Here is an 11,540-nt window from a genome sequence, read left to right on the forward strand (position 1 = left end):
AATATTCAGCATTAACGACCCCCGCCCGCAACTGCATTGAAGGGGGCGGGACAGGCTACAGATATTATCCAAGGTCGAGGCCGGATCTGAAAGCGGGATGATCAAGAACCCGTCGTGTCAATCCCTGTGGGAGGGGAGACAAGATTAATGTGGCGCAAGTCTTAATCGCAAGCGTGTGCATGTGGGCCCAGCCGACGCGTGAGGGTTAGGATCAGAGTCGCCCCGTTATTTTGATCCAAGCGAAGCAGATGGATACGCAATAAGCTATAAGCAGTACCCGATGTTATATACAGTGCTGCTGTTGTCGTCAGTACAGCCCTTGCATGCATGTCCGCGGAAATTGTTGGCAGATGAGAGGCACCGATCAGGTTCATACACCGCCATCAAAAGGAAGGGGGGAGATGGCTGAGGCTGGCAGCCGTACGTAGCAGCCCATGGGTCACCATGGGGAGAAATCGTCAACCTCTCGATAACATGGCTATCGCTTGACTTAGTGTTTCATCGGACTCCGAACAGTGGCCAAGCTCAGTCAGGTCGTACAGCTAGAATATTGGAGATCAAACCAAAAAGCTGGGAACACGTTTCCTTGCGTGGTGAGGGTTTGTGTATTGAAATGATTCCTGTGGTGATCGATGATCAATATACGCCAGATCACGATTAACAGGAAAACAAGCGCTCATACCAGCACTTATGATCAGGAGCGAGATCGCAACGTGATTAGCGCCCGCGCGCGATAAATGCACGCTCAGTATCAATATTGTGCCGGTATCAATCGGGTCCATCGAGCCCTCCGCGTCGTCGTTGTCCGGGGGTGGATGTGAGCCACAAGGGGACGCTGATCCCATGCCATGCCTGCGCCACCCCTACGGAAGGCCTAAAGTCGAAAGATCTAGACACGACACCGTTTGGGAAATACGGATTTTTACGTGTACATGTGTCTTCGAGCAACGACGCGGCAAAATAGGAAGACGTGACCTCATGATTAATTGGTTCCAGACCTTCATTACGGACACGGACCGGGTGGGTGTTCGTTCGTTTGGTGGTACCTACATATTTGGGACTTTGAGAGAAGGATCAAAGATCAAAAGAAAAAAGAGCAAGAAATCAAACATGCATCAAAAGTAGTAACAGTAAGTATAAGATGCTTATGTATTACTTACATGTATTCGGCCGTCAAAACAGGCGATCATTTCTCTTCGTCCCGGGAAGAACGAATCCGAGAAGTGTGATTATCACAATCAAATTAGCTGGTTTTGGTATACTTGTTTTTTTTTTTTTACTTCTTGTTCGGGTCATTGTTCACTTTTTTTTTGGCAAGTGGTATAAGTAGTGAATGGACGAATTGGGTGGAGAAGATTCGCAATATCCATAGGTGGAAATGTATGAAACGAAGCGAAACCTGGTTGTGGAAATGGAGTGGGGGGAAGTATGCATATATCCTTTTTTTGATGATCAGTCGACTTGATCACGCTGACATGTGCAGGAATTCAGCGATTTTGGAACCGGGAAAGAACAATGTTGACCCTGCATGGGACAAAAACCAGATTGGACTCTTGGACTCGTAGATCATGAATATTTTATAGGTTGAACTAGGGTAGTAAAGCGCTTTTGGGTAATGTTTGACGTGCCCGCCAGTTGAGTTGATAGCTTCGAATGACTAAGGAGACGGGAACAAATGGTGGCTGTAGTGCAGATAGATGGGGATAAGGACAGGTCGGTGATTATAGGCCGGAATGTCACAGGTGGTTGTGGTTATGCATGTGCATTTTGGCTTTGAGAAGGGAGGCCCACAGCAGGGTCGCCTTGGAGTTCCGAATTCGCTCTCACACGACGATGAAATCAGTATCGTGAGGAACATGACATGCCCGAAGTTGTTGGCGTGGTGAGCTACCTTGAACAGGAAGTGGATCAAAGACAATGTGTGATCTGCTGCAAGTTGAGAAATACAATAGTTACGAACTTCATCACATTACGGTGGCCCAACTGTTCACCATTGAACGTCACGAAGGGGACAGATCCGATGGAAGCCAAGCGGTAAGCAGGAAACAGACAACGAATCTGTTGGGGGGGACGCTGTTGTTGCAGGTGCGACTAGTAACTGATTCTGAAGATCAGGAAGGACACAAGACAGGGGAAGTTCAATGCGGGTTGGAGTGACTGATCTTTTTTCGAGTTCGCGAGAGGCCGCCGCGAATTGACTTTTCTGTAATCTTTCTGCTGGTTTTTTTTTCTTGCCCTTCTTTTTCTCCTTCCGGAATTATGTTACTAGGGACTCATGGCGAGCTCTTGGGGTCAAAGTTTGTGGTGTGGAAAACCAAGATAGGCTCGGGAACGGTGGAGGTCCTATGTAAGTGCATCATCATATTATGGCATGATTGTTGGCATCGTGGCGCGGTATTTAGGCTGAGACCGGAAACCGGGTTCTAACCAGCGATAATATGTGTATAATAATTTAATGAGGAAGACGAACTCGCCGCGATGAAGCGCGCTGGTTTCATATGCATGAAACGTCAGACCAGGAAAAAGTCAAATATTTCGTAGTAGTATCTCATCCTGCTAGTTGGCAAGTGATGGAGAGCAACGGCTGGCCTTCACAACAAGACATTTGCAAGGCTTGGGTGATACATTGGAAAGCCACACCACGATTTTCAAGAACAAATGAAAAACAAGCGCCCCCATGACTAAGCAGATGTACAAACAGGCTTTCTGATTCTCATTCCGGGCGCGGAGGAAAGAGGTCAAGTTTGTGGAGAACGGATGAGTGAGATGTGATTTGTATCCGGAGGGGTTTGAACGAAGAGGAGGTCATTGATGATTGAATGGGTGATATATAAGAAAACGGGGTGCCTGGTTGCAAACTCTCAACAACTCTCTTCTGGTCTCGCTCGGCTCAGGAACTCTTCCTCCACTCTCGTCGTCCGCATTCGCGATGAGTGCTTCCCCGCCTATAGCGGTGGCCAATCTCGATGACTCTCCATCGGACGGCCAGCAGCCCACTTCACACCCTCAAGCCACTCTAAATGCGAGCGTCGTCCTCCCAAGAGATATCGAAACACCCCCAGCAAAAGCTTCCAGTGTCGAAACTTTGGCGACTGTCGCATGGTCTTTTCTCGTAGCGAACACCTCGCTAGGCACATAAGGCAAGTCCTCTTTCTTCGTTCCATATCGAGGGGGGACCGTCGTCGTCTTATCTCAAAGTTTCCCGTCTCTCCCTCTTTTTTTTCATATCGCAACGTGACATCAACAGAAAACATACCGGCGAGCGTCCGTTTGCTTGCCATTGCGGAAAGCAGTTTTCCCGGCTCGACAATCTGCGTCAACATGCTCAGACAGTGCACTCCGACAAGCCCGAATTAAACGAGAGAATGATGAAAGAGCTTACGACACTTCACACGTCGTTGTCCACATCAAATGCGAGGGTTCATGCTCGCCCAAGCGGCTCGACTGCAGAGAGACGTCGGGGCGCTCAACCGGCTACCGACTCTACTCTTGCTCAACGTCCAGGTACGAGTACTGGTTACGAAGCAGCAGACCCAGGGCAGCGTACCGATTTTCGCGACTCCTTTCGGACCAATGACTTTCGTGAGGGTAGAGCCGACCAGTTTCGCGACACTCGATCAAGCAGAACATCCATGGGAACTTTTGGGGACACCCATCCCGATCAGCAACAAGTCCGGCAAGTTACCCTTCTCAATGGCGACGGCAGACATTCCTTTCTGGACTCAGCAGCAACAGCGTCTACCGGTCAGTCCTTTCTCGCCAGTAACAACATCCAGCGAGACAACGCTGGTCGAGGGCAGCGGCCATTCACATCTTCGTCCATCACCCCCTCTCGGTCAGGCCTCCCAGGGTCCGGGTCACTTGGGAGGCCTTCAAATATCCAGTCACCCGGAACTCAACAATTCTTCCAGCGCACCGGCAGCGGCCAATCCCAACAATTTCCGCAGCGGCGCCTCAGCCCAAACTTCAGCTTCGCCTCCTCAGTCGAACAGCACTCCTCCAGCAGCAGGCCAGGGACAGGGACAGGGGTCGGGCTCCCTCCCATCTCGGAGATCGTCTCCCCAACAATCAGTGCCAGGTTTAACACGCGTCCACCATCTCAATCGGGAGTACCTTCAACGCCATCCTCTTCACATCAACACAACCCCTTCGCCTTCACTTATACAGCACGGCCAGGTAAGCATGCATTCCCCTTTGCCCTTCACTGCTCTTTCTGATGAAAGTTTAAACCGTCATCCATTGCAAATGTGTCTTTTGTTATTTCTGTCATCATCTTGCATACTTTCCAGGCACTGCTCCAGCATCCTATTACCAGTCCAGTGTTGGGACTGGGGCAGTCAGCCGTGCTGGGTTGGCCTCTCGGGGGACCCTACAGCTCCCCATACAGCTCCCCCTACCAGGGTCCCGACCTACATCATCATGCGCACGGGGTGCAACCGCCAACAACGGACCCAAATTGGACGGGTTCGGAACAGCTGCCCTCCTCAGCAACGAATCCCCATTTTCCTTCCACGCCCCCGAAGAGCCAATCGAGCAGCAACAGCCAGTTCCGCGAGGCATCAAGCGTCCAAGAGGATCTGTCGATCTCGGGGACGGCAGCGAAGGATATCAGCAATCAAGACCTTCGTCCAGAAGACTCTCAGTCATGGACATCATCGATGCTGACGAGCAGCAACGTCCAGTCACCGCTACATCAGCATCCTCCAAACAGCGCTGTGGCCAGTCACAGTCCGTCCGCCAGCACCAATCCCAACAGCAGCCATCCGCTGTTTCATGCGGTCAATCCGTTCTCGAATCCGTCGCAAAGTCATCAACATCCCTTCCGCCATCTTTTTCCTTCGCAGCCCATGTCGGCCCCGCCCATACCTATGGCGAATCCGTTCGGGAGTCTGTATCATCACGGAGCTTCTACAGCATCAGGACCGGGACCTATGGAGCAGCAGATGGACATGATGCTTCAGCAACTAACGGCGGGGCCTATTCTCCATCCATATCACCATCATCATGCTCAGTTTCCACACCTGACCACCAGCGGAGCAGCTCCAAGTTTGGGGATGAATCAGAACCAACCTCATCAGCAAACTCTGTATCACCCCCTTCAAGGGTTATCTCGACATCAAGGTCCGCTCAGTCCTTTGCAACACGCGATCCACTCCCGCTCTCTTCACCATCCGCAACAGACCAACGATCACTTTCCGCTGACGCCGTCTCGACTCTCGACGGTGTCGACCTCTCACACAGGAACTCCAGATCAGGGGGTCTCGCCCGCTCTCCAGCAGCAAGGCCCTTCGAGTACCGTAACGACGCCACTTCACAATCCTCATACTCCCCATCACCCACACCACCGCCAAGTAGAGTACAACTCGTATTTCCCTCCGGTGCCTCCCCTCCCTACGGAACGGGACAACAGCGACGAGAAGAGCCACGGCGGCTCACAAGCCAACTCGCCGGTTCGCCTCGCGTCAAGCTTGAGCACGTCAAGGACGAATGGGAACGTAGCATTGGGGGGAGCAGGACAATCGACGAACTCAGGCGGCAGAACATCCAGGGATCATTCCCGTCATTCCTCAGCGAACACGATAAGCAATCAGCAACTGACTTATCCCCAACAATCCCATCCTCAGGAGAACGTAGTGACGCTTCCTTCGTCCCCCGGGGGTTTAGACCCACTGGGGGACGCCGGTGGGACGATGATGATGCCGGGTTCGATGCCAGGTATAATGATACCGAACGTCCCTCCTCTTCAGGCTTTGGGCAGGACGAACACCATGCTCGACGCCCTAGATCTCAGCATGGGGAATATTGCGAGTGGCAACAACAACAATCCGAGTGGCGGGGTGGGGATGGTCGGAAGCGGCCCGAATCAGGCTGGGAGCGAGACGAGCGCAGGCGCTACGGAATGGATGGGATCACCCTACGAGTATTCGGGGTTGACGACCACGTCCGCGACGAATCTCAGCGCCAATTCGGGACAGGCACCATTTCAGAGCGGCGGGAGTGGGGGGACGGTTCATTATCAAGGGCATCTACCCCCAGTGGTCAACTTGCCACAGTACCCTCATACGGCTCATCCTCTGACACATTGGCATCACCAATCCTCTTCGGGTCTGAATCCACTAAATTATCATCAGCAACAGCAGGTATACCTCATGCATCATCAGCAGCAGCAGCAAGTTCAGATGCAAATGCAACAACATCATCATCGACAGGTGGCCGCGTTGCAAGACTTCCAGTTGAGGCTTCCGCAGAAGGTCGCCCAGCGGTTGCAGCGGCGGCGTCCGGGAGTGGGCTCGGGCTCGGAAACATCGACGGGAGATCAAGACCAGGATCGTCAGCAGGGCTCGTCAGCGCTAACTTCAACGGACGAAACAGCCCCTCAGCGATCAGCACAGCAGCAGCAGCCGGGAGTGGGTCAACAAATGCTACCCCCAACGTCGTTGTCGCATCAGCAGGAATCTTTCGAACTGCGAGCCCCTCCTTCAGGACGCTTGCGCCGACCGGGAATCGCTCGTACTCCGAGCAGTCACAGCACATCGTCCCAGTCTCAAGTACAGCCTCAGTCTCATCCCCTGCGTAGGGAAGCATTCCTGGCGCTCAGTGATGAGGATGACCCCGAGTTGGGCATCCTCAGACCTGCTAGCGCTGCGCTCAGCTCGCCAACTGTTGGTGGTGGGAGCGGAAGCAGCAGAGGTGACGCGGAGTTTGAAGTGGTGAGTACTGCCTTGAGTGCGGGCACAGCGGGTGGTGATGGCGTGGGCAGTGGACATGATGAGGGGATGAGTATATCTGAGTTTGGTTTCGACATGGATCTTTCGGGCAGTATGAATATGGACATGAGTATTGGTATGAACGTGAACGAGTGGGGGGAGGTGGGCGTCTCGGGTGACGGGAGGATCGATATGGACATGATGTTTGACTCGCCGCAGGACCAGGGACGGTGATGAGCTGCAACCCTCCGTGCTCGTTTTTCTTCCTATCTTTGTTTCCCTAATTTTCACTGTTATACATGCATGCACTTTTTGGAAGTGCAAGCTTGCGTATCTTTAAATCCTCATCTCACCTCCACTACTCTGCAATTGTTTCGTTGGTTTGGTATATGTTTTACTTGGGAGGATTGCGGACGTCTATACATTACTGTCCATGCTTGCTTCATATCAGCATTTTCTCTGTAATATGTTTCTAGCTAACTAGCTAGCCACTACTCGATGTTGGAGACTCCGTATTTACTATCGAACGTCCTCTATCTTTCTTCGACATTATTACCACTGTCCCTTCACTGTTCACTTTTGTACTCTCAATATTGATCAATCAAAAAGTAGTTCCGGAATGGGTTTTCTCAGATTTAGTCCCATTACATAACTCACCTACCCAGCCCCATTCTCACATTGTCAGCCACGGTTGACTTAGTCACTGTTGAATACAACAAGCTATGCACGCTAGTTGATCTTGACAAATCGTTCGATCAATATATATACAGACCAGAGCGACATAGCGTGAAAGAGATTAGTTTACTTTTACGAGCAAATTAAGGTCCCTGCGAAAAATGTGACACGGAAATCCTATTGGTCTTCCTTCCCATCTGAACCTCCGTCGTCTTCGTCGTCTCCGTTGTTGTTCTCCGGCTCCCCTTCATCGAATGTGATCTTCCGCTTCTTTCCCCTGTCAGACTTCAGTGCTTTCATCTTCCTCAATTGTAAAGCGCTGAGGTCTTGCTTGCCCAAGTGAATCTGAGCACGAATGTCACCCATCTCATCCATCTCGATATTCTTCCGCTTCCTCCCAAGACCACTTTCGATATCACTCTGAGGAAGTTTCCTTCTTTTCATCGCTTCCTTGAGCATATCAGGGTCAGGTGGACTATGTCGCCGCATGACGAGATCCAGGTTGGGGCCCATAGGTGTAAGGGCGGCGCGAGGCGTGCGGGAGCCACTTTTAAGCATTTGGATAGTGTATGTGCGAATATGAACGGGAGGAAAAGTGGCGAGGACTTCTTTAGAATTAGGGTCAACTTCGGAATAGAGGTCGGTAGTAGTGGAGTTGAGAGATGAAGGGGTTGGACCGAGGGATACGCTGATGAGGCATTCGAGACCTTTTAGGTGAATGGCTTTTGACGATGGGTCGGCACTAAACAAGTCCAGGAGGAGGGATCTGAGTTGAATGAAGCGGGGATGAGTGTCGAAGAGTTCTGATGCAAAATGCATTAGTGGGCGGAGACCAGATCTGCATTTCAGTGTCTACATTAGGGAAGGATATCGTTAGAAAATATAATAGGGGAGGGAGCCGAATTTTGTAGCCTCGCCTTGAGCTCTTGCATGCTCGTGAAGGACGTCACTCCAACTTCACACATCTCCAACACCCTCCCATCAAACATCCGCACAAACGTTAAATTGTTAGGTCGCTTCTTCGTATTGTGGCCAATTACGAATAATGGTGCATCATTCTTCATGGTCCAGAACTCTAATGATGACGCATCCTCAAATGGCCGAATTTCGTTCTTCTTGGAGAAGTATATCGCATCTGGGCTCTTGAGGGTCATCTAGTATAGAAAGTGTCGCCTCAGCGGAGGTGAAGGCGTTGAGATGGAGTAGCACAGACTTACTAGCTCTTTCATAATAGTATCGAGCCTCTCCCCTGTGCTAGATCCCCGCACAAACAGGGCGGTCTTAGCTCCCTCAACTTCTTTGGGCTCTTTGGCTTCCAATGCCCGCTTGATGCGAGCATTCTTCGGTTTTCTGTAGTCAAACGATTCCTTGTTAGATACTAAATCAGGGTGCAATCTTAAGAGGGCTTACATCGTCCTCAGCATGGAGTTCTAACTTTTGAATTGAGTCGCCACAAAACTTTCCAAGGTCACGGGCCTTCCATGCCAGTTCGCACGCTCTACAATTTTGGAGTCGAAACAATGTTGAAGTCGCATTCTTTCCTTGTAGACACCACGTTTCCTCTGCCCCACTGCTCATGCGCATTCAAGGCGTACTAGGAGAGAGGGTGTATTGGTGCAAGTGGACACTGCACATTAGTGTTGGCAAGTCATCGCCATGGACGGATGGGTCAGCTGTGATTAGCCCGTCCTGGTGCACTTTGTCGGCGGTCACCAAAACGCTCCTGAATGAAGTCGTATTCTGCGGATCTCATGATCGATGCATCATCCCTCGCTCTGATAGATGGCCTGCTGGCGGCAGCCAAGGTGAAAGATCTGAGCGGACAATTTCCTCTCTCTTCTCGGCGCCTTGTTGCGAACGGTGGATCTACATTGCAGATCGGAGGCCTCCTCGATGTGAAGAGCCAGTAAAGGTTGGTGCCTTCTCTCTGAAGTAACCACGAATTTATCATTTTGGCTAGGTTTGTTACAAGGAACTTCGTCCGCCTGCAAGCAATACGCTCACGATGAGCATCTAGAATCTTACCCGGGAAATGTAAATTTAGATCATCCTTACATCTTCAAATTCTTTGGGTTTGCCATCGAAGGGGGAGGATGCGATGTAAAGGGTGTTCTAATCTCCATCTGGTGCCAGAATGGAAATGTAGTCGACTATCTTAAGAAGAACCCATCTGCGGAGAGGGTTGTGAGGAACATGTTCACTTTCTGAAAGCAATGGATATGTTACGAACCATAGGCAAAGGGCATTGCGAAAGGATTGGACCATCTGCATCATCTGAAGCAAGCGATTGTCCAAGCTCTTCTTATCGGTCACATTCATTTGCTCTCACCCATTTCAAAGGAGAACGTTCTCGTCAGTGATGACTGCAAGGCAATTTTGGAATGTCTCGTTTCAACAGTGAACTCTCCACGCGTCAGACATCCTCAGCCATGGGTGGCACAATTAGGTTCATGTCCCCGGAGATGATATTTGTTGAGGGAAAAGTGAGGCGTAATTGTTCTGTTTCTTCGGGAACAACCCATTGATGTTGACCTCCGGACTGGTTGTTATTTGGCTGGTCGAGACGTTTCTTACCACAATGAATCTCAATGTCACAACCGACAGGCATCCAGACTGGCACGCAACATCCGTCGGCTTCGCTTTTGTGATAGGCCACTTGAATTACGCGATGGTTCAATGGCGCATAAGACTGCTTCGCAAACCGATCAAGAGCGAATATCCAGACTCCCTATGTTCCACTCCATGCGATTCATCATTTAGTTGGCGAGCAACCGCATGGCCACTCCTTGCTCCCGTCGTGCTTCAAAATGGCCTCCCAGACAGGCGCTTCCCATTTGCTTCGTGCCATCATGAATAGTGTGTGCATGCTTCCCAGAGTATCTTGGACATCTCAGGCTGTACGAGGAAGCGAGAGGTTTACTGGTAAGCATTTGAAATGTCAGTGATCAATGGCGTTGTTCTTGATGCCGTTTAAGCCAACCTGCAGTTTCGGAGCGCTCGGATGTTGGAACCGGTCCCTCATGCTCAATCGATATTGGATATGTAATCTAGTTAAAGGCGATGAGTTCAGTTTTCGGGCCTCTCAAACCCAAGTGAAGGCGCCCTCATGGAGCGGAGTAGCCCGCACGACTTCGTCCTTGGCCAAATGGGTTTGGAATGCTACGGCCGCGGCACTAATCCAAGAATTTTGGGCCCTGAGGGAACTTCTTGACTTCAGCAGACAAGTTAGCCACTCTGGGCGGCTGAAGGCAATCGGGGGGTTCTCGTGTATTCTTGACGGGTGCCTCTGCGGGACCGCCTGCTCCAGTTCGTCCGTTCAACTCATTCCCTCGTGGAGTTTCTGATCCTGCTGCCACATCATCGACTCTTCGCCATCTGCAGGCTTGTACACAGAACTCAATCCCCCGGCTAATGACGCTCAACAGGTGGCGCGAGAGACATAAAAGTGCAATTTCATCCACAGCTTCTCCGAGGCGATTCTAACAAATGTCACATTACAGCGCCTCACCCTATGAATGGTATGTTGGTGTTGGAGTGGCGTGCAAACGATAATGTAGTCGGCTACCTACAAGATCGTCCAGATACCAATAGAATGGCCTTGGTTCCTCATCATGTTACGTTTATGTGTTGACCATACAAGCTAATGAGGGCATGTCAAGTGGACGGGATAACAAATGGATTGTTTTGTCACAATCCCGCGATCGTTCATAGTGACTTTAAACCAATTCGTTCGTTGAACCGAGCATATTGACTTGATCAACGTATTCCGTTAAATAATAGCTCAATGTTATCACAGATGGTAGATGATCTAGGGCTTGCGCTTTTATGCCATTTTGGCCTTTCTAGCATTGCCAGCGAGCTCTCGAGGGGCATGACTTCGTCGACAGTGAACTTCACACAACGTCTATGTCTTTGCGTGCTGTGTTCAGGTAAGAATGAATGATTTGAACCACTCACAAATGCGGATACTTTTTGGAAAACTTCCTTGTTCAGAGCTGACAACGGATTATCGGATCTTCCACGCGGTGGGAAGTGGAATCCCTCCTTGGGGTGGGATGAGACAGTCTTGCTGGGGCACTTACTGTCCTTGTGCTGTGCGATTCCACCGGATTGGAGAGCCTCTATGCAGTCTGTCGTCTTCAACATGGACGTTGTTAA

The 11,540-nt window shown here is 50.7% G+C and overlaps 3 protein-coding genes across 3 annotated transcripts; 1 reads left to right on the plus strand and 2 right to left on the minus strand.

The window, feature by feature from the left end:
• Positions 1–1,200: 1,200 nt before the first annotated feature.
• EI90DRAFT_1993199 (uncharacterized protein) lies at positions 1,201–1,672 on the minus strand. The gene is made up of 2 exons (XM_039052414.1): positions 1,524–1,672; positions 1,201–1,439 (listed from the first exon to the last, which is right to left on the minus strand). Exons 1-2 carry the CDS (start codon positions 1,568–1,570, stop codon positions 1,277–1,279), a joined length of 210 nt encoding a protein of 69 aa, XP_038912701.1. The 5' UTR covers positions 1,571–1,672; the 3' UTR covers positions 1,201–1,276.
• A 1,257-nt stretch (positions 1,673–2,929) lies between these two features.
• EI90DRAFT_3018801 (uncharacterized protein) lies at positions 2,930–6,941 on the plus strand (the record flags this gene model as incomplete). The annotated part of the gene is given in 4 exon segments (XM_039057262.1): positions 2,930–3,112; positions 3,132–4,176; positions 4,290–5,715; positions 5,759–6,941. The coding sequence occupies 4 exon segments, from the start codon at positions 2,930–2,932 to the stop codon at positions 6,939–6,941; spliced, it is 3,837 nt and encodes a 1,278-aa protein (XP_038912702.1).
• Positions 6,942–7,412: 471 nt separating this feature from the next.
• Positions 7,413–8,844, minus strand: EI90DRAFT_3071427 (Brix domain-containing protein). The gene is made up of 4 exons (XM_039061305.1): positions 8,793–8,844; positions 8,600–8,732; positions 8,300–8,536; positions 7,413–8,234 (listed from the first exon to the last, which is right to left on the minus strand). Exons 1-4 carry the CDS (start codon positions 8,804–8,806, stop codon positions 7,560–7,562), a joined length of 1,059 nt encoding a protein of 352 aa, XP_038912703.1. The 5' UTR covers positions 8,807–8,844; the 3' UTR covers positions 7,413–7,559.
• Positions 8,845–11,540: the final 2,696 nt, after the last annotated feature.

Source organism: Cantharellus anzutake (assembly GCF_015039405.1).
Source record: "Cantharellus anzutake strain C23 chromosome Unknown EI90scaffold_48, whole genome shotgun sequence".
In the NCBI taxonomy this organism is placed as follows: domain Eukaryota; kingdom Fungi; phylum Basidiomycota; class Agaricomycetes; order Cantharellales; family Hydnaceae; genus Cantharellus; species Cantharellus anzutake.

Bases quoted from the DNA above. Each gene is read 5' to 3' on its own strand.
- EI90DRAFT_1993199 (XM_039052414.1), bottom strand. From the start codon at position 1,570: ATGATCTACGAGTCCAAGAGTCCAATCTGGTTTTTGTCCCATGCAGG. The intron at 1,440-1,523 runs GTCAACATTGTT...CATCAAAAAAAG, and splicing joins TGGTTTTTGTCCCATGCAGG to GATATATGCATACTTCCCCC.
- EI90DRAFT_3071427 (XM_039061305.1), bottom strand. The intron at 8,537-8,599 runs GTAAGTCTGTGC...TTTCTATACTAG, and splicing joins ATACTATTATGAAAGAGCTA to ATGACCCTCAAGAGCCCAGA. The intron at 8,235-8,299 runs GCGAGGCTACAA...TCCCTAATGTAG, and splicing joins CGAGCATGCAAGAGCTCAAG to ACACTGAAATGCAGATCTGG.